This window comes from Impatiens glandulifera, chromosome 5 (assembly GCF_907164915.1).
Source record: "Impatiens glandulifera chromosome 5, dImpGla2.1, whole genome shotgun sequence".
Taxonomy (NCBI): domain Eukaryota; kingdom Viridiplantae; phylum Streptophyta; class Magnoliopsida; order Ericales; family Balsaminaceae; genus Impatiens; species Impatiens glandulifera.
In genome coordinates this window covers 915112-942422 of record NC_061866.1, presented here as the reverse complement: position 1 = coordinate 942422, position 27311 = coordinate 915112, and the positions used below count along the sequence as shown (strand labels likewise).

Here is a 27311-nt window from a genome sequence, read left to right as displayed (position 1 = left end):
AACATGTTAGAATGTCAAAAACATGTTCGACTTGAAGTTGGAAGATGATTAGTTTATATTTAATTAATAATAGAGAATTAAATTAAATTTATATAATTTGGGTAATATGGGTAACACTAACCCAACCCAAATTAAACTCAACCCAACCCAACCCAAATAAACTTACCCAAATTAATATTTGGGGTTTGGGTAAACCCAAATTATGCTAACCCTATTAGCAACCACTGGTGTTGTAGGGGAGACAACAAATTCCCCTGCAGGTCTTTCTTCAACAACACCAACTGACTCAGTAGTCGGCTCAGCAATCGGTTCCACAACAGGAACTTGAGTAGGCACTACGGCCAGAACATATTCAAAGGTTACCTTGGGAGTAGCCTCTGCAGCAGGACTATCAGCAGTCTGGCCAGCAGGCTCGGTAGACGCTGGTTCTTCAGTTTATTTCTCAGCAGACGCTGCGTCCGAAGGTAAAACAGAGGCTACCAATGGACGTAACTCTGTAGCAGGAGCTTCCGCTAGTCTGTCCTTCTTAGCAACGGAGGCAACCTCAGCGGTTTCTCCGACAAAAACACGCTTCTGACTGGTGGAACTGGCAGTCGACTTCTGCACCTTCAACTTTCTCCTATTTGTAGGGGTTTGACGATTGGAGGCACCAGGGCGTTTGGACAGAGTGGTCGACTGACCACTCGACCGTGGGACATATGTGGTGTATTTGGTTTCTTTAATCACCTTCATTCGTAAGATGTAATTCCTAACAGTGTTGCAGGTCATCATCCTGTTGACATGAATGTTGGCGTCCTTGTCCACGTTCACCTGCAGGTGCTCAAGAACCCAGCTAAATTGAACAGAGAAGCCCACACTTTGCTTCTTCGACATCACCGCCATCATGGTCAAAGTTGAGAACAAAACGTACGACCAGTTAATAGCCGCCCCCTTCGAGATAGCCACCACACTTTGTTAAGCTTGCATCCTTTCCTCATGTATCTTAAGTGAAAGAAACTAATTAAAATTATAAATTTATAGTGTGGAGGGAATTTGGGAGAATGAATGAAAGAAAAAATGACGTGTCAATCACATTGGTTGAAAAATGATAAATATGAAGAGATGGAAGAAAGAGAAAATTTCAGTCAATCAAATTACGTCACATCATTTCATCTTTCAAATTCTCTTTCATTTCTCGATAGAAATGGCTTTTCAAAACCTGCTAGATACAATTTTTTGTTTGTTTGTTATTTTGAAAGCTAATCAATACGAAAGGCATGTACATGCCACCACTAACCAATTATGTTAAGCATTATTATTATAGAGATAGATTTGGAAACTTAGCATTTTAAGATTTTCTAAAATTAATACGAATGTTGGGACTTGTGAGGTACAACTATTTTTTTTTCTAATATTTAAAAAAAATAATTATATAGATATATTTTATATTCAAACACTAAAATTAAAATTTAATAGATTTTGTTTTTTTAGATGACCTGGGTCTCGAATTGAGCCAGCCCATTATGTCTTCATGCAAAGCCCACGACGTTTTATTTTCACCCACCGTCTAAGGCGCCAAATACACCGAAATCAAAACTTATCCCTCCATTTCATTGACTATTATACCCCTCCCTTTCATCTCCCATTTTCCCCATTTTCATCTTCTTCCTCAGCAAGTTTCATCTTCTTCAACCTCTTCATCTTCTTCAAGAAATACTTCGCTTGATTTAACTCTCCATAGTTCGTAGAGTTTGGATCTTTTCAATGCTGGGAAGTACTAAAAAAGAATACGAATATCAGTCCGCTGCTTTCGCAGGAGTCCGATTTTTCCTTTCTGGGTTCGATCCTCTCAATGCCCAAAAGGTTTCTCCCTCTCTATCTCTATCTCTTATTTATTCATCTTTAATTATTGTTCTGAGTTTTGATTACCTTCTTGGTTATTAAGGTTCGAACGAAGCTTATTGAAGGCGGTGGAATTGATGCTGGCCAGTACAGTTCTAACTGCACTCATGTCATTGTAGACAAAATTGTATACGTATGTGGGTTCTAGTTTTTCTTTCACCTGACTTGGGGAAATTTTATTCTTTTCAACTTCTTTGGCCTAAATCTCTATCTGCAAACAGGATGATCCAATTTGCCTAGCGGCACGGTCTGATGGGAAGATATTGGTGACAGGATTATGGGTTAACCACAGTTATGATATTGGCATGCCTGTTGATCCCACTGCTGTCAGTTTCTTCTATCACATTTTTTTTTTTATTATGGGTTAACCACAGTTATGTTTTCTTAGTGCCAAAGTTTCATTTTTACAGATTATGTACAGACCTCTCAGAGATCTGAATGGAATACCGGGTGCAAAATCTCTTACTGTATGCTTAACTGGATATCAACGTCAAGATAGAGATGATATTATGGTGTGTAATTGTTTTTTTCCCATTTACTTACAGTTGAATTGAGATGGCTTCAATAGTTGTTTGCATTGTTTTGTTGTTCCAGACGATGGTTGGGCTAATTGGGGCTCAATTCTCAAAACCATTGGTAGCAAGCAAAATCACTCATCTTGTATGCTACAAGTTTGAAGGTATGTGGGGTTTTCTTTTTGATTGATGAATCCTAGATTGGAACAACAACCCTTAGTTCTTTTGGCCTAAATGTTCCCACCTTTGTTTGAGTTATTCTATGGACATTTACATCAGTTCTCTAAGAATCTATTTTCTGTTGCATTATTTTGGAAAACAGTTATATTTATCTTTGTTTTTATCTCTTCCTTTCCCTTACATCTCTCAACTAAAGTTATGGCAGTTTATTTAAGGTTAGCTTTGTGATTCAGAAACTGAATAGAAACGATAGATATGGATGCCATACTTAACTGTCTATACTAGTTGTTGTTCCCCACAAAAGTCAAAAGAATCTTACATCAAACAAACACTAAAATCATTAGCAGTCTTGTTGAGAATCACTTCCTTTCTTTTCTCACATTAATAGGAGAGAAGTATGAGCTTGCCAAAAAAATAACGAAGATAAAGCTTGTTAACCATCGGTGGTTAGAAGACTGGTATGTTGCTATTGTCCTGGTTGCTTGCTTTCGAAGAACACGACTCTTGTAGTTGTTGACATCATTATGAAAATCACTAAATTATACTTTCTGCATTGTTACAGTTTGTCAGCTTGGGAAATCCTTCCAGAGTCTGACTATGCTAAAAGGTAATGATAACTATTGGCATCTGAGTTCTTTATGATATTTGGTTATTTTTGTCTCATTCTTTTGTTTATTCTCAGTGGTCATGAGATGGAAATGGATGTTGAAGCTAAAGATTCGGACGAAGATGTAGCAAATGACAATAATAATGAACATAATAGCCAACTGAAGATTGGTGGAAGTCATACAACATACGTTGAAACTCTTACTACCAATCGGTCTCCACTATCCAAGCAGGATGTTTCTAAAACCATTACTCCTATAAGGAACAATCCGTCTCCACTATCCAAGCAGGATGTTTCTAAAGCCGTTACTCCTATAAGGAACAATCTATCTCCACTATCCAAGCAGGATGTTTCTAAAACCGTTACTCCTATAAGGAACAATCAGTCTCCACTATCCAAGCCAGATGTTTCTAGAACCATCACTCCTATAAGAATCATTCAGTCTCCGCTATCCAAGCAGGATGTTTCTAGAACTGTTACTCCTACAAGTGCTAATAAAAGGGTGATAAATGCACAGAAAGCTAATGGCGCAATATTAGCCACATGCGAAGGCTTATCAAATAAAACCTCTCCTAGCCAATTTCTTCGGAGTAAAGAACCAGTTAATCAAGATGCGACTTTTATGTCTTCAATAGCAGCATTTGATAAATCCCCAACTTCCAACAATGCACAGAGGTCTCCCTATGGCTCTTCAATGAAAACTCTGAATAATGGTAGTAATGATGAGTTATACTATGAAGATAAACAAGCTGGAATTTTGCCCAAGAAGAGAACATCAGACCTCCCTTGCAATAGTTCTAAACTACAGAAGGCAAGTCCGAATTGGAAAGAACACATCCTTGAGCCATCACTGCAGTGTCGGTTTGGAGGATTAGGACCTGAAGATAATTACGATTGTTCTTTTATGACAAACAGTGGTGTTTCCTCTGCGATTAAAGCTCAAATTACGAGATCACCTCAACCACCTTCTGGAAATGTTAGTCTCTTTGATGAAGAGCTGGGGAACAAATTGGCATCAACAAGTGATAGTGGAATGTTAAAGGACAGTTTGAACACGGAGTTGCTGAAATGTGGCAATGATAATTCACTTTCAAAGACAAGAAAAGAAATGCCTGCAAAAAAATGTTTGGGTTCTAGGTCCAAATTTACTCCTTATAGCACTGAACACCAGAAAGGTTCTCTGCACTCAAGTCGGGGCACCGCACAGTTAAGGAGTTCAGTTGCTGAAGAAGAGATGTCAAAGAAATATTCTCGCGAAGTTGAAATGAAATCAGCAGCAGTTGAAACAAATGTTGCCGAAACAAATGGCGATGATGTTGAGAATGGTTACTTCGACGCTGAAACCGAGGCTCCAGACATGAATGAAGAAAATGAGATTGAAGTTGGGAAAGTGCAAGATAAGCATTGGGTTGAACTTGCAGCTGATCCTATAATGGTGGCTGATGAGGAAGAGACTCTTCCTCAAAATGAGCATAGGGTATCAAAAATCAAAGATGCCAAATCAAAGAAACGCACATTGGGGAAAATGTCAAATAAGCTTGTCCATTCTTTGCCCAAAACGAAGAAACCAAAAGATGACAGTCATGACATGATATCAAAAAGTGAAAAGAAGGATGAAACGATAGATGGGGTGAAGGTAAAACGTCCCAATTCTGCTAGAAAGAAATTCATCGATGATAGACATGACAAGATGGCAGAAAGTGAAAAAGACGATGAACCTTTTGAAGAAGTGGAGGTAAAATGTCCCAATTCGTCTAGAAAGAAACCAAATGATGATATCCATGAAAAGATGGCAGAAAATGAAAAGAAGGATGAAACGATAGAAGGGGTGAAGTTAAGACGTCCCAATTCTTCTAGAAAGAATCCTAACTATGATAGCCATGACAAGATGGCAGAAAGAGAAAAGAACCACGAAACGATAGAAAAGGTGAAGGTAAAAAATTCCAATGCTTCTAGAAAGAAACCAAATGATGATATCCATGAAAAGACTGCAGAAAGTGAAAAGAAGGAAGAAATGGTAGAAGGGGTGAAGGTAAAAACCCCTAATGCTTCTAGAATGAAACCAATCGATGATAGCTATGACAAGATGGCAGAAAGTGGAAAGAACCATGAAACGATAGAAAAGGTGAAGGTAAAACGTCCCAACTCTTCTAGAAAAAAATCCAACGATGATAGCCATGACAAGCCGGCAGAAAGTGAAAAGAAGGATGAAACGATAGAAGGGGTGAAGGTAAAACGTGTCAATTCTTCTAGAAAGAAACCCAATGATGATAGCCATGACAAGGCGACGGAAAGTGAAAAGAAGGATGAAACAATAGAAGGGGTGAAGGTAAAACGTCTCAATTCTTCTAGAAAGAAACCCAAAGATGATCGCCATGAGAAGATGTCAGAAAGTGGAAAAGACGATGAAATGATAGAAGAGGTAAAGGTAGAACGTCCCAAATATTCTAGAAAGAAACCAAATGATGATAGTCATGAAAAAATGGCACAGAGTGAAAAGAACGATGAAAAGGTGAAGGTCAAACGTCCCAATTTGTGTAAAAAGGATAAATCTGTTCCAAAGCTAGTAGTAGACAAGGAGAACAGGCCTAGTGTTGGGAAGAAAAATACTAGTGAGAATGTGCAGCATGTAGGTGAAGTGACTCCAAAGCTACATGAAACAACACCTTCAGTAGCCGCAAGAAATGAAGCCACATGTTTCATCCTAGCTGGACATAGGCTTCAAAGGAAAGAGTTTAAACAGGTTATTAGGCGTTTGAAGGGAAAAGTCTGCAGAGATTCTCATCAGTGGTCTTATCAGGCAACACACTTCATTGTTCCAGACCCATTACGACGAACAGAAAAATTCTTTGCTGCTGCTGCTTCAGGAAGGTATGTTAGAGGTTTGGTTGATTTGCTAATTTTATCCTGTAAAAATGGTTTATTTGGGTAAATGATCTTGGGCCTTGTTTGATGTGGTATTCTTTGAAATTATTCTCAAATAATCAACCATCTGATTAATAGTCTACTCACAATCTTCATTTATATAATTAACCAAATATCCTCTTCTTTATATATTTATACTCTAATGTCAAATAATCCTACATCAAATAACGGCTGAATATTTTAAAGAATCAAGTAGGAATAATTTGATGGATAAATGATTGATATTGGGTCTGTTGAAGGGATTTATTTGATATAAATAACACATTATCCCATCATCAACCATTCAATTAAAATGCAGTAGAGGGCCAAGATATGTTTTTACAATTCTATAACATAATTTGCTGAACAATCAAATGCAGGTGGATTTTGAAGACTGATTATTTATCGGCTAGTAACGAGGCAGGAAGGTTTCTAGAAGAGAAAGCTTACGAATGGCACAAGAAAGGTCTGAGTGAAGATGGAGCAATCAACATGGAAGCTCCAAGGAAGTGGCGATTGTTGAGGGAGCGAACCGGTCATGGAGCCTTCTATGGAATGCGTGTTGTCATATATGGTCAATGCATCACACCGTCATTGGTGCGTTCTCATTTTATTTTTATTTTTCTGAGTTACTTTGCTCTAATACTAAGTTGTTTTATTGGATGTTTTCCAGGAAACTTTAAAACGAGCAATTAAAGCTGGAGACGGGGAATTATTGGCTACAGCTCCCCCTTACAACCGTTTCATCAAATCAGGAGTTGACTTTGCAGTGATCAGTCCAGGGATGCCACGTGTCGATATCTGGGTACAGGAGTTCATCGAGCACGAGATTCCGTGCATTGCGGCTGATTACTTGGTGGAGTATGTGTGCAAGAGTGGTTACTCTCTAGATAGGCATGTGCAGTACAACACTCAAATATGGGCAGAGAGGTCTTTTAAAAAGCTGGCGATGATGTCAGAAGAGAGGATGGTACTGGAGGAGCCAAGAACTCCAGAAGGAGAAGATGACATGGCCTGCCAGGTGTGCGGATGTCGTGACAGAGGAGAGGAGATGTTGATATGTGGCGATGAAAAGGGGACTGTTGGATGTGGGGTTGGGATGCATCTTGAATGCTGCGATCCTCCGCTTGAGAGTGTACCGGAAGATGATTGGTTCTGCGATAATTGTTGCAAAACTGCGAGTATCGGGAAGGGAAAGGGAAAAAAGAAAGGGAGGAAATGAAGGAATTTCTATTGAATAGGTTTGTTTAGTTTTGGAAGTAGTGTGTTATGTTGATTGTAATGTGTATTATTAGGTTAGTAGTAGTTGCTTAGTTTATATATCCATCCTATGATGATGTTTTCATGGGTACTTGGTAGTGTAGAATAAAGTTGAAGGAATCTAATAAGTCTGCTTACTTGTAGTGTAGTAGTGTGTTGTTTATCTTCTACACATTCATACCCTTATGATGTTAAGTAGTAACTAAAATTATCAATATGTAATTTCCAAAGTAAGTTTAAAAATATGTAATTTCAAATGTCTTTTTATTAACAATTATTAAGATTAGGGTTGCAACTGGTTTGGTCTGAAATGTATAATGTTAAAGTTGATTTGAATACGTGGTATATTCATTTTTATATTTTTCTAAATTTTATTGCGGACAAAATTTCCACTTTCGTCTTGAGATAACTTTATTTTCAAACGACAACGTATAAACTATAATCCATTTCTAGACAAAAATGTTGCAGACTAAGGTGATATATTTAAATATTTGTAATTGTGTTGTGCCCAAAATAACTTTAAAACTAAATAATATTGATATTGAAGAAAAGAAAAATGTCAAATAATTATATATTTATTATAAATAGTACGATAGAGATTTTGAAATATAAAATTTGATATCGTACCTAATATGTTTGAATCGTCCAACTAAATGACTTACACTAAAAGGCGGGTATCCCTTTCTTGAGAATAAATTAAGAGTGAGAAGGTATATAATTTGATTTGAAAACAAAATAAGTTTATTAGTCAAAATAAGCTCTAATCTAAATTTGAGAAATAACCTAGTCTTGCGGCAAAAAGAGATAGATACCAACCCTAAGTTTTTGGGTTCGAGCCCGTCAGACAACAAATTTTGCGTCTGGTTAAATGATTAAGTGTGTTTGCGGGCTACATACTTAATCCGTTGTCCCATTATTCCATTTTTTTTCAAAAAAAAAAAAATCAATCTGAGAAATAACCTAGTTGTAACCTTAGCCGATAAATGATTTTAAATTAGTTATGATTTAAATTTCTAACCATAAAATAAAAATTGTTTAGAGTAATTAGGTTTTTCATTTTCATTTTGTAAGGTTCGTAAGAGCCTAAATATTTTAAATAAAAACAAATATAAAATAATTAATTTTAAATAAAAATAAATATATAAAAAATATTTTCAAACAAAATCATTTATAAAAAATATTTAAACTTAGTTAAATATATATATATATAATAATTAATTTTAAATAAAAATAAATATATAAAAAATAATTTCAAACAAAATCATTTATAAAAAATATTTGAACTTAGTTAAATATATATATATATAAACATTACACTTATTATACTTATATTATATATTATAATTCAATTGTTAAAACTTAATTATAGTAAATTATTTAAATAACCCAATATAAATAGAAGCTTGCACATAAAATAAGGCCTGTCTTATGGTTAAGCAAGCCCAGCAAAGTAAATCCATGGGCTAGACATTATAACTAAAACACAAAATAAAATATGTTTCTAATTATACTATCACTTTATTCTCTTATAGTTAAAAAAAATATTGGGTTCAATTAATTAGTTCATAATGTATTAGTTTATCCTATAAAAAATCTATATTTGGTTATATATTCAACAAATAAATACATTTTGGTTCTACTTTTGTGTCTCCAATAATAAATTCAAATGAACATTCAATTTATTCAAATAAATAAATAAATAAATTAAAATGTGATATATAGACAATTAATGAATTAGGCATTCATCAGTTCTTGACCCCGCTGAGACCCACAAATCCGATGGCTCAATTTCCAATGACCAATTATTGTACACAAAACTGCACCACTGTTTAGAGAAGAAAAAAAATCCTTGTGGGCCACGTCATCCAACTGTAACAACAGTAAGAAAATAAAAATAAAAATAAAAATAAAAGTAAATTTTTTAGTTCAATGATATTAATTACCCAGAGGAAGGTCAAAGAGTCCACTTTCAACCATTAAATTTGAAATGGTTGTATAATGAAGAAAAAAAAAGGAAAAATGATTGCAAATTGAATTATTAGTAAAATACAAAATGAATCCAGCTAAGGGGCAATGAAATAGAAATAAGAATCACAATAGAGGAAGGTATAATGTGAATATGGATGAGATCACACCCTACCAAAGAAAGAAAAATTTGACCTAAAACAAAGAGACAAGACCCAGCAAGGCAGTTTCCTAAATTCAACAATCTGTCAAATTTTTTTTCTTATTTTTTTTTTCAAATCTCCAAACTCAGTACATGACAACTCCAAAATCTCTGCTACCCATAAAGTTGCTTTTTATTATTATTATTATTATTTTTATTATTTTATTTTCACTAATTAATAATTCAAATTATTAATTATTATAAGGTTTATTCTTATAAAGAAACTGATGAGTTATTTTTATTTGTAGAGAGGCACATTCAGCTCTCACAAAGTGCATCGTATCAAATATAGAAGTAGGTTATCATTTGAGAAAAAATATTCTCATAATAAATTGTTATCAATATTGGTCAACAAAATTGTGTCTCCGCTGAACAGGATATGATGCGATGGAGAAATTTGTATAAGTTTGATGTGAGACATTGTTATTATCTATTTGATATAGTCGTTTTAACTGAGTTGTTCTGAGAGAAATTATGGGAGTCTAATATTCTCACTAAAATCTCTTTTTTCGGGTGGAGTACGATCCACGTTGGTATTCTAACTGATGATAGATGTATGCGCAATGATCTTATCTTAGTTAGTCAATCTCGTTTGTGTTTTAAGGATGTGGAGATGACCCCTCATCTCTTTTTACATTGTAAGGGTGTCACTAGTATTTGGAGTATTACTGATATTCATTGGGTTATGCCAGGAACCATTGGTGCGTGTTGGGAAACGTAGATTGAGGCATCTAGATTTGCGGGCCTGAAACAATGGAGTTATATTCCCATTATTTTTGGGTAGGTAATCTGGTTAAAGAGAAATCGCAGAACTTTTAACAATCTCAAACGAACGTTGCAAATCATTCACAATGTTATAATCATCCTAACATTATATGAGGTTCGATGTGGGAAACTGACAAATTCAGTCGGAGAGCTCATTGCCCTTTTAGAAGATCTCGCACACGTTAATTTTGCATTATTTGTGTGATTTTATTTTACAAATGTGATGTTTTTGTCGTTATATTTAAACGACTATTTATTTCATACTATAATTGCATGATTCATTTAAAAAAAAAAATATGAGTTATTTTCATTGCATCCATTTTATAATTTGTCTATCCTCCTCATTTTGAGTACTATACTTTATTTATGTTTTCTATAGAGTTTTTCGAACTAGACTTTTCTATAAAATGATTCTCATTTAAAATACTAATAATATATAATAAAACTTATACTTTTGCATTTGCATTTGTTTATTCCAAAGACCTTAGTATTTAAATAATTTCAATAACTAATACCCCTCATCTATTAAGTGATCACTATATATAGCACCGTTTGAGTTTTTTCATACAATAACTAAAACTTTTTTATAATCACAATCTGAGAGATTGTACTAACTTTTTAAATTTTTTAAAAACAAATATATAATTATTTGAGATGTTCAATTCACTACTTGAGTTTATATATGCTTAATTTGTGACTCTCATAAAACAATGACTACCAGGTAAATGATCTCATATGTAAAAATGATTTGATTTTAACAAGTGAGAAGTTTGGTAGTAAATTTAATAATAATAAAATTGTCACGGAAAGCAAAGCAAGAGAGGCCTATATTGAATGCTCTGTACTGTACGTACCATGGAATGGGAATCCAAAGAAGACAAATTAAACACACTTTTTTTCTTGCCATAATGTTTCACTTTAATTTGTTTACAGAAAATAGTAAAAATGTATACAGACAGGGTAGCAGCAGTAATTAACTGTGCTGTGCAGGGCAGAAAAAGAAAAAAAGATCATTTAAAAAGATTTGCAATAAATTTTACATTAACAGTCATGTTAGGTGGATGAGTTGTTGATCATGCATCTTAAATATTTCTTATATATAACAGATCATGAGATTGTTGATGATTTTTTCAAGAGCCATTTATCAAATTAATGTCATCATTCTCAATCTTCTCTTGACACTCTTTAATCTAATCATGTATGGGAAATTAAAATCGTTAAAAGAATCCATAACTCAATGTTGAACTTAGATTTAAACGAATCGCATCACTTTTTGTAAATCCTAAAACAGACTTTGTTCTCAATAATTTTTTGAAATAGGAATACAAAATATATATATATCTGGATCATAATTACAATAGAATGTTGTGGTATATAAAATTAAAATCTGTTTACAAAAATGATCAAAGAGATATGGAGAAAATTTTAATTCAAGTATGGAATTGTAGATCACAAATTAAGATCATGTAATTATGTCAAAACAATATTTCTTCATAATAATCAAAATATTTAATATATATATAAATATGATGTTAAAGTTTTTGAGAGAAAATATATTTTGTTTACTAAATCCTGGCTTATTTATAAAAAAACTGGATTTTGTTTGTTTGGTTAATATTTAAATTTTATATGAAAAAATAATAAAGTTATTGTTGATGAGAATTTGAAGTTATTTGACCTAATTTATTGGACTTGTTGGATGAGGTTATTTGTTAAACATTTTGATAAGTTTGATATTATTTAGTTATGTGTTTAATATATTTAATCCTTTTAAATTATTCATTTTTGTTCACTAAACTCATATGTGTTTGATTTTATTTATAAATAGTACTTATTTATTAAATTATTGTAACCACTTATTAATTATTACACAAACAATTACATCATATTCAAACTTATAAACCGAATCAAACTAACCTATTAGAATAATATCTAACCAAATAAGAATTTTAAATATATTAAAGATGGTTAATAAAGTTTATTTATGGATATATAAATAAACTATATTTAAAAAGAGCATCATGTGTAATTAATATATAGTCACATGGTATTCATCTAATCCATTTTTCAATGCCACACACTTCTAATTATTTTCTAAAATGTTGAATAAATATAAAAATGCATTATTTGATGTAAACTAATTTAATGAATGTTTTTTTTATCAATTTAATTCATTTATTTATCTCTTAAAATATCAAAATTATTTTTTATTTTTTTTAATATAAATTAATTATTAAATAAAAATTTAGAGAGATAAGGTATTTTGATCCAAAAAAACAAATAAAAACCAATTTTTTGTCACTTTTACTCAAACAAGAATTTAAAAAAAAAAAAGCCAAACAAAACCAAAAACCCAATTCCTCACTCACTCAAGCCCTTAAGATGTAATTAATGATTAATGATTAAGAATATTGGTAAATAATTATTAAAAAGAAAAGTTTGAAAGGATAAGGATTGATAATAATTGAAAGTGAAAGAGGAATATTATTGTCAGATTTGGATATGGGGGAGGGAAGAAGAAGAGAGCTTTCTTTTGAGCATCTGATCAGACTGCTCCCATAACTTATCTTTTGGCAGATTTTCATTTATTTTTTTCTTATTTTAAGATCAAAACAAGAAAAATTACCTAATTATGTCAGATCATAATGCTTCATAATATCATAAATTATTTTTATAAAAAGAAGGCTGAATTTATTCATTTCTTCTCTTAAGTCCCCGTCCATTTCTTCATCTGATCTTATTCGGATTAAAAATTTTCAAATATTTTTTTTTGAAAAAAATGTGTAGAGAATGATGTGTCACATTTTAACTCTATTAATAAATGAATTGGGTGAACATTTCAATCCCATAAATAAACAAATTAAAAGCCTTTGAAATATATTAACTTTATGAATTCATTTGGAAATTATGTTTTTTTTTTTGTTAAATATAAATTTATTTTAATTTAATTTACAGAATAATTAAATTTTGCATTGATTTTTTTTAATTGGTAAAAAATACAATTGTGTGAAATTTCAGCTTAATTAATTACGTTTACAAACGAATATGTGCTTGAATCATGATTAATTTTGTTAAATAAAATATTTTTATTTTGAATAGAAAAAGAGTATAAATTATGATAGTTTGTTTGATGTTACTGAATTATTTGTAATAATGTAAGTTAGCTCAAATGATAGATTTCGTTTTTAATAAATCAAATGTCATATTATAGTAATATGGTTGATCATTCAAATGATTAAATTATCAAAATAATCTGTATTAAATCACTTATCAATCTTGGCTTAATTAAAATTATATGATAAGCAAAATTTGAAAATAGATGGTAAATAAAAATAAATAAAAATTTATTCTAAAATGGCCTGAAAAATGAGATTTTTAAGTTTTAATTTGTTTTCCATTTTCATTAATTAATTTTTTAATTATAATTAATATTTTTTAAAGAAATAGTTTGATTATATATGTATAGTGCCATGGTATATTTTTCTCAAATAACTATTTTTATAAAATAATTTAAATATAATAAAGTTATTTAAAATAATCTAAAAAACTCCTTTTTTAATAAATGTCTTTTTTTAATATATATTTTTGTGTGTATCCTAATTGTAATTGGGATTTAGAGCATCTAAATTATACCTCTAATTAAAAGAAAAAAATGATAAAGTTACTCAAGGAATAATTGTATAAACAATATAATAATTTAAAGAACTTTATCCCCAAACATATTCTCCCTAAAAAACAGCTTTTAATATTTTTAGCTATCATATCACAAATAGTCACCAATCAAATAAAATAGGGATCCAAATATTTGATCCCAAATTAAGGGATAAGTCAATATTAATGATTATTTAGTTACAAAATATGTAATGATTACATTTGATATACACAAATAATTTATTAAAAGTTATAAAGTTGTTGTTAGTGAGATTGGGCTTCTTGTCTATATCATTTATATGTTTTATTTTTGTATGCTATATATTTTCCTTGAGACATTATTTAGGGCAGATGTCTTATTGCTCAACTTTTGAGGTGTCTATTTGTGGTCTCAATTCTTGTTTGATATTTGCTTTTGATTGTTTGAAAAATAAAATTTGATATATAGATTTTGGGTAAAAAAAACTCAATATTAAATGAGCTCTTACAAAAACCAATATTTATTACAGAAATTTTAGAACAATTTAATTCTAATAATGTCTTGAAACATATTGATTTATGAGCTCAACAAGACTTTTTAAAACATACTTCAGAACTAATTAATTATTTAAGAGATTAAAATAACATAGAAACCCTGAAATGACAAATTTTAGACATTGGTTCTGTACACGTAGGCTGGCTAGAGAGAGAAAGTGAATAACAAAATTTTCCCGGCGAAAGCTATACACCGCCGGCAGATTCTTCCGCCGGTAGCCAATACCCATCTAACTTATTCAAATCATCATCATCATCATCTTTAACAGCTTAAAGCTTCATACTTTACCGTAATAGGACGATTAAATCCTGCCTGAGAAAGAAGATTACCGACCGTCGCTAGGTCTCTACAGAAAACCCCTTGAAACACCGAAGAAGATTGAGCAGCCGTTGAGGTTTTGCTGTCTGTTCGTTTTGAACTTGAACATTCCGGCGGCGGCGACAATTTGTTCAATGAAGATGTTGTCTGGACAATGATCTTCTTCTCCAATTCTGTTTTCAGATTCTGGGTTTGTTGGGTTTGCTGGATTTGAACGGAAGCAGCTTGTAATGCTGCTGCCGTCTTCATCCTCTGCTTCTCAACAGCTTCTTCCTCCATTATTGACTTCATTAGAAAAGTGTAACCCTTCTGAATCAACCTGAAAAGCAATAAAGTCGACAGTTTTGCTCTATCCCTAATTGAATCCACATCACTCTCATCAGCAAACTCACACCGGTCCATGAAACAAATCGATTTATCAGGTTTGTGTTTTATTGTGAGAAGCAAGTGAGCCCTTTGAAGCTCCGACCGAGAACATCCCCTTCTCAGCCCAATCAATGCGTAGTAATCAACATTACCTCCGATTTCCCCTGATGCAACTCTCTGTTTTAGTTCCTGAATTTTCGCTGTTAAAGAACAGAGTTTTCCGGGAATTTCTCTGTATCGTACTGTTTGCCGTTTCCATGCCGGACCTGATTGTTTTCTTTCACGGAGAATCGAACTGTACAACAATTTCAAATGTTCAAGATCGTGAAGAGAATCGGGTAAGCATCGGATTGTCTCGAATAGTGAAGCTCTGATGCTAAGTGCTTCAATGCAGCTTGGATCAAGCGCGAGTGTACGGTTACAATCGGCGATCGACTCGGCGATACGTCCAACGAATTTGAATGCAGAGGCGCGATTAACGTAACACTCTGCGAGGAATCCTTGCGGGGCGCCTCGTCGGCTGTCGACGATTTTGGAAAAGTGTCTAATTGCTTCTGTGTGAAGACCGGCGTCTAGGGCCGCGATTGCTGCGGTTTTACGGCGGATAAGGAGCTTGACGTGACCGAGAAGATGGGATATGCTCTCCGATTCTGTTCTTGGTGGGGTGGCCGGCTGGTTTGATGTTTCAGCCGATATGGGTAATGATGAGAGTGAAAAACTGTCATCAGACCAGCAAATACTCTCGCGGCGGAAGGCGTCTGTGGCTAGGCGTTTTCCGGTTTGAAGGAGAAGCATGGCGTCCTCCATTAGACCCAGATGGCAACATGCTTGACCCAAAACTAGGTACCTGTGTAATTACAGAAATTAATTAACAAATATGGTACTTTCGTAGTATCTGTATTTACCCACCCACCAACAAGGCAAGTAATAAATACAATTCCACTCTGTCATCGATCATCGAGTTAACGTGGCGTAGATTGTACGCCAAATCACCGATTCTAATCGGAAAAAAAATGGAACATGATTGAGAAATTTACCTCCATTGTCCTTCCTTATCGCAGTTTTTACACAGACCCGCCATGACCTTCTTCTTCAAATCAGAAACAGAGAAACACTTGAACGACGAGGATGATGAGGAAACCGGGGAATTGGTTTCTGGAGAATTGCCGCCGGAGGAAGATAGAAGCTTGACCTGTTCTTTGGATAGTGGTTGAGAGGTGGATCCATCTGACGAGAGGGAAGAAGTGGAGGAGGAAGAATCGTCGGAGGAGAGTTTTAGACTGGGAATGTAATCTTGAAGCATGTTAGCCACATCTTTGAAGCGACGGAGACAGAGAAGAGATTTGGCTTTGAGTTCGAGTGCTGGTTCATAGCGAGGAGAGAGAGCTAGAGCGGCGTCGAGGAGATTCAATGCTGAAGCAATCTCGTTCTGTTCTTGGGTTGCGATTAGGAATCGCGCGTCCTTGACGTATTTCTCCACGATCTGTTGTTTGATAGAGTGAATGAATGAATGAATGAATGTTTGAATTGAATTGAATTGAATTGAAGGAAAGGGAAGGGAATAGAGAGAATAGTTACCTTTCGATTTCTGAACCACCAGTGTTTCTTTTCTCCTATTGAGGGAGGTGGAGAAGAAGACGCCATTGTTGTTGTTGAGAGAACAAAAAAATGATCTTCAGACAGCTTTGCTCATGAATGTATGAACCAGACTGTCTTTGAAGACATTTAACTTCTCTGGCCGGAAAGAACCAGAGAGAGAAAGAGAGAGAAGGGAATACAGAGAGAGAAGAATGGGGGAGGCTTATAAATGAGAGGAAAAGGGGATGAGGCTCAAGTGTGGTGTAGAGAAGAAAGGGCTTGTTTGATTCATCTTATTTTATCAAAATTGTTAAGCTGAGTTTGATTCAATTTATTCAAAAATAAATTAGGCTTAATTTAATTCACCTTATAATTTTAGATAAGTAGTCATACTTGAGTAAACTTTTACAATAACTTTACTTACTCAATCATTTAATTTTTTATTATTAAAACAATTAAACTTATTTGAATAATTAAACTTATTCGAATAAGTTGAATTTTTACCATATTCATGTCTAGTTCGATTTCAAAGAATCCCCGCGGGGACACCGTTTATACCATATATTTTTTTAAAAATATTTATATAGTTAAATTTTATAATTAAATTTTTTAATAATTTAAAATCTTATAAAATATAGTGAATAAATAAATATATTAGTGATTTTATAGATTTAATTATGTTTATAGTGTTCGGGCAGAAATGGGGTGAGATCGAAGTGAGTCAGGGCGGAAGACACAAATATCATCTACGTTTAACTACCGATTAAACCAGAGAAAAATTGCCTCAAACGGGAAAATTCAATTCGATTATCGCTGAGAGATTTTAAATTGTCATCTTTATTAGGTTATCTGTGAACCTTTTATTCAATTATTTGTTTCAATTATCAAATCATTCATTTTATTAAAGTTTTATTTGATTCAATTTTTTTTTAAATAATTGAGTTATTTAAAAAATAATAAGGTTAGGTTGAAATATTTTTAATAAAAATACTTAAAAAAGTATTAATATATAATAATAAATAATAATTTAAAATAATTATATTTTAGTATTTTTATTTATAAACTGAATAATGTGAGATAACAAAAAGTGAGGAAATGATGTTTTATTAAATTGTGATATTAAAATATTATAACTTTATTTATATAACATTTAAATTTTAATAGAAAAAGATATAATAATTTAATTAATTAAAAATTCAAATAATTTATTTTTTCATTAAATAAAGTTTTTGGTAAAACACATTTAAACCAAATCAAACAAGGTCTAAGTATTATTATTGTTGGTATGGTGAAATAAAGAAGTGCCAGCTTTGACCTGAGAGAAAGCTTCCATCCTTGAACTTCATCGCTGGCAGCACAGATTCTCTCTCTCTCTCTAACTTAAAAATAATTAAGTGATGATAATTATTTTTAATATTTCAAACTTAGTACTAATTTTTTTTTTTTTTTTTTTTTTTTTTTTTTTGTCATTTATCAAACAAGTGCCAAACATTTCTACATACATTTCGGTTTATTTTTCTCCAATTTATTACTTCATTATTTTGATATATGGTTGTGTGTAACTTATTTGATATATTTCATTGCAATAACTTATTTAGTTATTAGAGTCTCTTTTACTATACCTTGCACATGTAGAATATTTGTTTTAGGTTTAATTCAACTTTCTAATTACAGTATATTTGTGACTTAAATGCTTAATTAAATAAAATAAAAATTGATGAGAAAAAGAAAAAGGTAAAATATCTACTTAGTTGTGTCTAGCTGTAATTTTTGTGGATCATTTCAATTTTATCTCATATTTATGGCATATTGTCCTATTCATTTAATAAAATTTATTTTACAATCCTATTTCAAATTAGTATCTTATCTCAATCACAATTATTTGTTAAAATGATTAAAGTAGAAAGTGATAATAATTTATTTATTTATTTTTATATTAAAGATATAATTGAATTAAATGAAATTTTCTAGGAAAAAAAATTGATAAAAAAAAATAAATTTTAGATAATAACACTATTTTCATTAATTATATCCCTCAATCATTAATTAAAATATTAAAATACTCTTTATTTTAAATTATTAATTTTATTTTATTTATATATATTAATATTTTAAAAAAAAATTATTATAAAAAATAATCATTATCTTCTCAATATCATCGACCATCATTCTTATTTTATTCCTCTTATTTATTTTAATAACTCAAATATAAAGAAAGTCCAAGTTAAAAGAAAATTATTTGATTAAATTTTATAAAATAAAAAAGATTTTGCTTAGAGTTTTATTCTTGATTATGGACGTTTTTCTTTACTCTAAAAGTGATAGTTACTATATAAGTTAAAAGTTCTATCATTATCTTAATTTCTTTAATTTAAGTTTATTATTTATTAATTTGATCTAACTAAAAAAAATAGCTTCCCTTTTTTGGAATCAATTTTATAGAAAACTAAGTACATGAGTCTAATTCATATTGCCCTATAAGTGATTATAATTGAATTAATTTAAAAAAGCTCTTTAGTTTTGTTTGTTTAATGTTGGACTATTTAGAAAATAATCAGATAATAAATTTAGTATTTTGCTTAATCAAAAAGAGATATTTAATATTTAAATTTTAAAATAAATATAATTGGTGTGATTTAGTATTAATAATATAATTAATTTGATTGATTAAGTGGGAAGGGATAATGAATATTTAAAAAATCAAATAACCACACATCAAACAGGCGCACCACCTGTTTAAAAGTCAAACAATGATAAGTGATATGTTTAATGGTTGTTTGGAAATGGTAATCTTCTTTGACAAGATTAATAAATCATGTCTTTGAGAAGATCATACCAGATTTATTTTTGGAATTATCAAAATTTACAATTATTGTACTTGTATGAGAGCTTGTTGATTTGGGTTGTTTTTTATTTTTATTGTGTGTATTTTTTAAATAACTTGATAAAAAAAAATTATTTGAACTTTTAATTCGTTAAATTATTATAATATTAATTTAAAATTAAAATTTTATAAAATAAATACAAATATTTGATATTTTAATTTAAAATTGAGTAACTAGATAGTTAAAAACAAATCAAATCAAATATATTGGTTTTTAATGAAAAATTACTTAAAAGAGAAAAGAGAGTGAAAAATGGTAAATTAAAAAGAAATGGAAATATAAAAGCACTAACAAGAAAACTTATTGGCAAAAAGTCCTATCTAATCTATTTTTATTTATTTTATCTTAAAATATTAACATTTTGTTGACAAATGACAAGATTAAATTATTAATAAAAATAAACATATACATGAATGATGAAAGTGAAAATAAATTGTGCTTTAAGAATCAAAGCATATATAACAACAATTTGTAATAAAATCATTTAAATATTTAATAGTTTCTTAAATCTATATAAAGACAATGATATTAAACTACAACGTTATATTGGATTGGTTGTACGGATAGATTAAAAATAAAATTGTTGCTTACAATTGAGACTATGAAGTGAAGAAATAATTTATTTTTTTAATATAAATATCATATTTTTTACAGTGATAAATTAATTAATAAAAGAAAAATAAATGTTAAAATTAAAAATAAAATGTTTGTTTCTTAATTTAGAACAAAATTTTAAATAATTACAAAATTATGATAGTTAAAATTTCAAATGATTAAGTCATATTTGATAGAAAGTTGAAACTTAAAATAATAATTGAGTTATATATATATATATATATATATATATATATATTTATAATATTGGGTTAAATATAATAGTCTTTTATTTTATTTTAAATATTTTTTTTATAATTAGTTAAAAATGTCATTATTTTTTATCTTAAAATATTTAATAATGTTAAGAAAAAAAAAATTAATAATAAATAATTAATTAAATTCTTATTTTGAAAAAAATGTTAGTTTAATATAAAGTAACCAGTAATTAAAAGATCACGAGTTCGATTCTTTCTGAAAGTGTTTTGTGTTAAAGTGTAGGATTATAGTGAATGTTATGTTAGTTCTCTTTAATTAAAAAAAATATATATATTATTTATTTAAAATAAGACTAAAAGTAATATTTTTTTTATAAAGTTTAAAAATAAAAAATATAAATTTAATTATTTTTGTTAATTTTTAAAGTTAGTCATTTCAAACTTAATTGTGAGTATAATAACAAAATTCAACATGGTTTACTTTAAAAATAATATGAGAATTGATGCAAATTTCAGATAAAAAATATCAATTATATCCTATTAAATATTTTGAATTATTTTATTTTTCAAATAACTCTAAATAATTTAGATTTTTTCATAACCCAACACAATTAAAGAAATTGAATCTTGAACAAGGCTTAAATCAAATAGAAAAGTGGAATTAATTGAGCATCCAACCTATTTTGGTAGCCTCGGCCTATCCATTTCCAAATATAGTAATCTATATCAAGAACACCATCTTTAATTACTAGCTTGCAGTATTTTAATTAATTACAAGCATCTATACTAATTGAAATGCTCAAATTAATTAAGGGGTTGTTAAAATAAGAGTGTATAAGTTTAAGTTATGTTCATAAATTATTTATTTATGGTTAAATATTAAATAATTTGAACAACCTGACAAATCATTTGAAAAAAATTATAATTTTATCTTTATTTCAAACCTAATCAACACACAAAAATATGTTTTCAATTTGTAGGAGTTAATGAGCACCATTATGTAAGGTCAGTCCAAATTCTCTCCCCCTACATTTGTAATGGCCATGTGGGGCTCATTGCTTCAAATGCACTCATGTTTGATGTTTTTTTTTATTAAAAGAGTTGTCTATATACTTAAGAAATTAATTTATGTTTTTTATTATAATTTCTCTTAAATCGCTTGTACCACATTATATTCAGTCACGATCCTCACTTTGATTTAAGAAGTTTTTATTTAGTCGTGAGTTATTTTTGACGCGTATTAATGTTGTATTTATGAAGAGATGAAAATAAGAAACAATTAGGACAGCCAGTATTGAATTATTGGATAGGTGATGACTTATCATTTTCTGGTTATAATGAGCTTATATATATATATATGATATCAATGGATTATTCAATGGTTATATATTCATTCAGTGCAACTGCCAATATTGTGGTCTCTACATGCATGAATTATTGAAGTAGCAGCTAGCCCTAATGAAAATATGATGATGTGGGGTTGGGTTTTGACAGAAGTGTGATCATTTTTAGAAACTGTCCAATTATGTTTGCAAATTTCACCATGACCTTTTTACATTGCATATATAATTTCATTTATTTTTACCTCTTTCCCATGCATATTGGTATGTAAAAAAAAATTCTAAGGGAGTTAAAAAGACAAAAGCTAAAATCCTAGAGACTTTATATTCCTTCTTCATGTGTAAGGTAAGAAAGATGAAAAAGGGGGAGATGAGATGGGATGGCTAAAAATTAAAGTGAAAAGTGGACAGGGGTAAAATGGTAATTACAACATTGTGACAATTTATTTTTGTTGTATAGAAGGATAGAAAGTGACATCTCCAAATTAAATGTCAAGAATCATGGCTTTTCCTTTTAGGGTTTTCACTTTGCTTTAGATTTCACCCATCTTTGATTAATTATGATCTGAGCTAAGCTAGCACATGAATATGGATAGAAGATAGATGCCCATGTGGGATTGTCTTTAAAGCTATCTATCTCTTATATATATATATAAGGTAGTTTGATATGGGTTAATTATATGAAGAATTTTACCAAAAACTATTATATTATATTTATTTTTAATTATTAAATTATCTAATTTATTAGTTAAAATACTAAAATATATTTACTTTTATTAATATAAAATTTAATATTTAAATACAAAATAATATAATAAATCAACTAATTAGAAATTCAAATAACTTATTTTATTATCAAATAATATTTATAAAAAAAAAACCCAAAATAACCAACATCAAACAAGCCTTGTAGTATTTATCTTTCCCCCCAGAAAGCCCGCAACTAAATATTTTTACTTCTCTTCTTCTACTTTTTAAAAAAATAATGAAAATGATTTGATCTACACGTCACAAGTAATTAAAGAAATAAAAATAATGATAAAAACCAACAAGAAGAAGACAATTAATTAATGATCAACACTACATAACATTGTCAAATTGTATCTCCAATACATATAGTACAAGATTTTTTTAAAGGGAAATGAAGATAGAAGATCTATCGTCCTCAAGAATATCAACAATGCGACACAAAATATCGGAGAGCCAACAAGAACGACCTCGGCTAGGGTTAGAAATATTAAAACTCATGATCAATCTTGCACGCTTGTTGCAGTCAAATATTATGATATCGAGCCAAATGATCCACCTTATTCAAAGGTTTCATATTCAATTTTGACTTAAAAACACAAGTTAAAATAGGAGACGTTATGATTAACTTTATTCAATACAAAAAAAGGGAAGAAAAAATCAAACAATCCATGTTAATATGGAATTTATTGATCTAACAAACTTTGATGGGTTTCCGTTATAAGAAGTCAATGCTATTCCGGTTTTTAGATCTAATCGGATCATATATATAATAAAAGGTCTTCTACATATAATAATTTATTAAATATTTCGTTAGACATAGTTTTCTTTAATAAGCAACCCACGTGTTTGAAATTTGAATGGTTTGTTATATTGTTTTACATTCACAATAATACATAACCATTAATTATAAAGACTGGTCTGGTTTCTTAAATTGGGATCAAAGTTAAACCAACCCCTGCCACATGAATTGATGGACACTCCATTGCATTATTCTAGTGGGATCCTCGATCACCATCTTCCATGCACCTCACTCTCGACCTTATAATAAGGCAGGCCGGCTATCGGTTGCAATTGGTTCATAACCCAACTACGTACGTACCACTGAGTTACGAATCTTCAACAATTGAGTTTCGTGCATAGTTAAAACCGAGGCCATAAAATATATATAAGCCGGGATGGATACTTTATGATCAAATTAATGGGAGATGAATTATTAGAATTGGTGACATGATTTCCATTCACCTTGGACGTAATTTAAAAATTTCAGACATGCAACCTCGTAGTACCACCATGGATGTTACAAGACGGCCTTATGATGAATCTTTAATGGAAAATAAAGGAAAAGTAGTAGTACTTCTTTTTTTCATTAGCAAAAAAAGAAAGCTTTTTCTTATCTTCACACAAAATGGAACCCTTACTCACCCTGGTCCAGTGTAGGACAACTCAACAATGTTTGATCTTTTTAGAATCATTATTGTCGTGGTGAATAATTTATTTATTTTTTCTGTTAGGGTTTGTTGTTTCATTACAATTATTGTATCAGGTCCCTCTCCCTCTCGCACATTAATGAAAATGTAAGAAATGACTTAAGGAGTTAATTAATTAATCATCATGTGATCAATTTCAAGAAGCATAAAAAGATAATAAATCCCCTAATTAATTAAACCTTCAAACATATGGCCGGTTTTAAAAGAATTAACAAATAAAACAAGTTAATTGATGATCCTCTGACAGTTGATAAGTATTATATTTTAATAATAATGATGACTATATCATACATGGATTGGTAGATAGGGCGGCATGCATGACAAAAGATGACGTTATAAAAGATTTAATTTGTTTTAATTTTGATATAAGCATGAATAATATTATAATAATAATAATAGGGTGTTGTAGACTTGTAGTACGTACGAAAGTTGAATCCAAACCAAATTAGAAGGGATTTGAACCACCCATATATATTGGCGACAAAACAACAAAACAAAACAAGAAGCTTGGTGAGACTGAATCGGACATTTATATGTTTTTATTGGAATTAGGCCTCTTTCCTCTACCCCTATAACTATAGTTATTTAGACTTTAGCTAGGTGAAGGGGTCCCCTTGGCCAGGTCAGGTTTAGAAGAGGGTCCGACGAGTTTAATGAGACGCAGGCTTCTCAACAACCCCATCTTTTTATATATTAAATACATATATATTATTAGGCTTACAACATGACATTATCCATGGATTGAATGGTAAGAAATTAGAGCATAAAGTGGTGTAGTACATATATAAACTTATATTCTCAATATCATGGGTATATTGATCTAACTTTTATCCACTGTATGCTGTTCAAAGGCCCGTCAAACCGCAAATAAAATTTGAGTTTTTACCAAATTAACACAAAAATAATTAATTATAAGATCAAATAATTCCCTCTTCTAATCTTCTTTCTGTCATGTCATGATATATTCAATTTCAACCTAACTTGTTTTATATAGGGTTTTTATAAGTTTTGTAAAAAAAAAAAATTTTATTTGAGATTTGTTTAAGATAAATTATTAATATAAGAGTATTTTGGTATTTTAGGGTTCGAGTCCGTCAGGTGACAAGTTCTGCGTCTGATTAAATGGTTAAGTGTGTTTACGGGCTATGTGTTTAACCCCCTTGTGGCCACATTTTTTTTTTGTTGGGTTCGAGCTTTTCAAACGATAAATTATGCGTCTGATTAAATTGTTAAGTGTGTTTGTGGGCTATGTGTTTAACTCCTTATGACCATATTTTTGTTTTGTTTAAGAGGATATATGTGCTTAACCCCTTGTGACCACGTTTTTATGTGCTTACCTATCTGTGGAGAAAATAATAAGTAATTTGATTATTAGAATGATATTGACAGGACATAAAAAAGTTCAAAAATTTATTTATTTTTTAAAAAACTAAAATCAAACTAACTATAAGTGATAAATTTATTAAATATTTATTGAAATTCTTCTTCTTCTTAGGTAATAACTATGGAAAAGAAAAACGTCACTATTGACTTTTTTTTTTTTTTTATTGTCTGCTTATTTGAATAAACTTGATTATTGAAATAATTAACAATAACTTAGTTGGTCTGGACAGAGCTTGACTTATTAAATTAATGAATTTCAACCACAAGTAGTAGAATGTTTAAAAGGGTAGGCACCAATTAGTTATTAGACATGAATGATATGGTTGTGGTCTCAATGTTTAGTCACATCTTTTTATCATCCTATGATATGCTTGATAGCTCTAACATACAGTTGGAAAATTAGGACATTTTTTAATGAAACAGAAGAAGAAAAAACACCCTTTTTAAAAATAAAAATTATCAAGTCACATGATCTGATCTGTACAAAAACACATGCAATGTCTCACAGCCTCAAACTTACTTTAATAGTAAATGATTTGACCCAATTTTAATAAATGATAAAACTTTGATTGCTCTATAATTGGCTTTCCAGCAGCCTAGCTATATGGGTTCATTTGCTGTCATTCCCTCCCATTGTTGTCAATTATTTATATATGTAAATTGTTTTTTAAGCCTAACATGCCCATTAACACACTTCTAACAACCATCTAATTATTTTTATAACCTTCTTCTTCCTCTTGTTATATTCTCATTCCAAAATTTTGAATTTTGTTTCTCAATTGTAAATAGTTAATAAACTAGTGTTCCATATGCTAGATAATTAAACTCGACCTTACCAATCAAATTTCATTTTTCAAGATACGGGTCAACTGATCTTAAACTTTAATTAATGTTTTAGTATGGTTTTACAAAATAAAACTACGTTAGAATATCAACGAAAAACTAAGAAAGAGACAATTTGATTTTAACATTTCACTACTCTCGAAGATCTTCAAAAAAAATCATTGGAAATTGATCAAACACAACAAACAATGGAAAAGATTATCCAAACTACAAAGTAGGACATTAATTCTTGATCTTGTCAAAGTGGGTTAATTTGATGTTTTTAAGTAATGACAACACTTTATAAAATATATATATTAGCCACCAAGTGTTGTTAAGGTTTAGCAACCCAAAACTACTCCAATGAGATGATTCCTTTCTTGTTCTTTAAAGCCTATCTATAAATTTTCTAGACATTTCTTTTTTTGATTCTTTATTAAAGTGGAAGAATATATATATAATATATAAATATATATGGACCACATGTTATATATACACAAGTAATTGCTGCATAATAACATATCATATAGTTAAATTAAAGGGTTATTTGATATACTCTATATATCAATATAATTGGCTAATCAAATGTTTTTAGATTTGTATTTGATGGATAATTTGGTATGGTGTTTGAGATAGTTTATATCGATTTAATTACAAACTCTAATCAATTCTATAAAAAAAGCTCATTTAAATACAGATATACAATAATATATAAATAAAATATATCTGGGAAATCAAATCATAAACAGTAATGTTGGCACATGTTAGATGAGAAGCTTAACTAATTTTATTTATATTTTAATGATAAGAAGTAGGTATAAACTATAAACTCACACCACTAGCATTAATATAATGTATAATTATCATTAAATATTTATTAATTTAGATAAAATAAAAAAATGTATTTGAAATTTGTGAAAACATGCATAGTGGGGGAGAGTTAGTCAGTCAGTCAGTCTTCCCACTTCCCAAGCATGCTGGGATAGAGGGGGCATCTAGATGACATCAGCTGTCTTATAAATTATTATTAATTAATTAGTAATTAACCACTTACCAATACATAAAATACTATTAATTATTATTAATTAATATATTATATCCACAT

General features: G+C 30.2%; 2 protein-coding genes across 2 annotated transcripts; one reads left to right on the top strand and one right to left on the bottom strand.

The window, feature by feature from the left end:
* Window positions 1-1664: 1664 nt before the first annotated feature.
* Window positions 1665-7556, top strand: LOC124938141 (BRCT domain-containing protein At4g02110-like). The gene is made up of 10 exons (XM_047478517.1): window positions 1665-1842; window positions 1925-2014; window positions 2103-2207; window positions 2292-2393; window positions 2476-2560; window positions 2965-3034; window positions 3139-3183; window positions 3259-6054; window positions 6468-6684; window positions 6761-7556. Exons 1-10 carry the CDS (start codon window positions 1744-1746, stop codon window positions 7307-7309), a joined length of 4158 nt encoding a protein of 1385 aa, XP_047334473.1. The 5' UTR covers window positions 1665-1743; the 3' UTR covers window positions 7310-7556.
* Window positions 7557-14409: 6853 nt separating this feature from the next.
* On the bottom strand, window positions 14410-16931 carry LOC124938856. Its single transcript, XM_047479380.1, has 3 exons — window positions 16728-16931; window positions 16187-16632; window positions 14410-15996 (listed from the first exon to the last, which is right to left on the bottom strand). The coding sequence occupies exons 1-3, from the start codon at window positions 16791-16793 to the stop codon at window positions 14727-14729; spliced, it is 1782 nt and encodes a 593-aa protein (XP_047335336.1). The 5' UTR covers window positions 16794-16931; the 3' UTR covers window positions 14410-14726.
* Between the last annotated feature and the right edge of the window lie 10380 nt (window positions 16932-27311).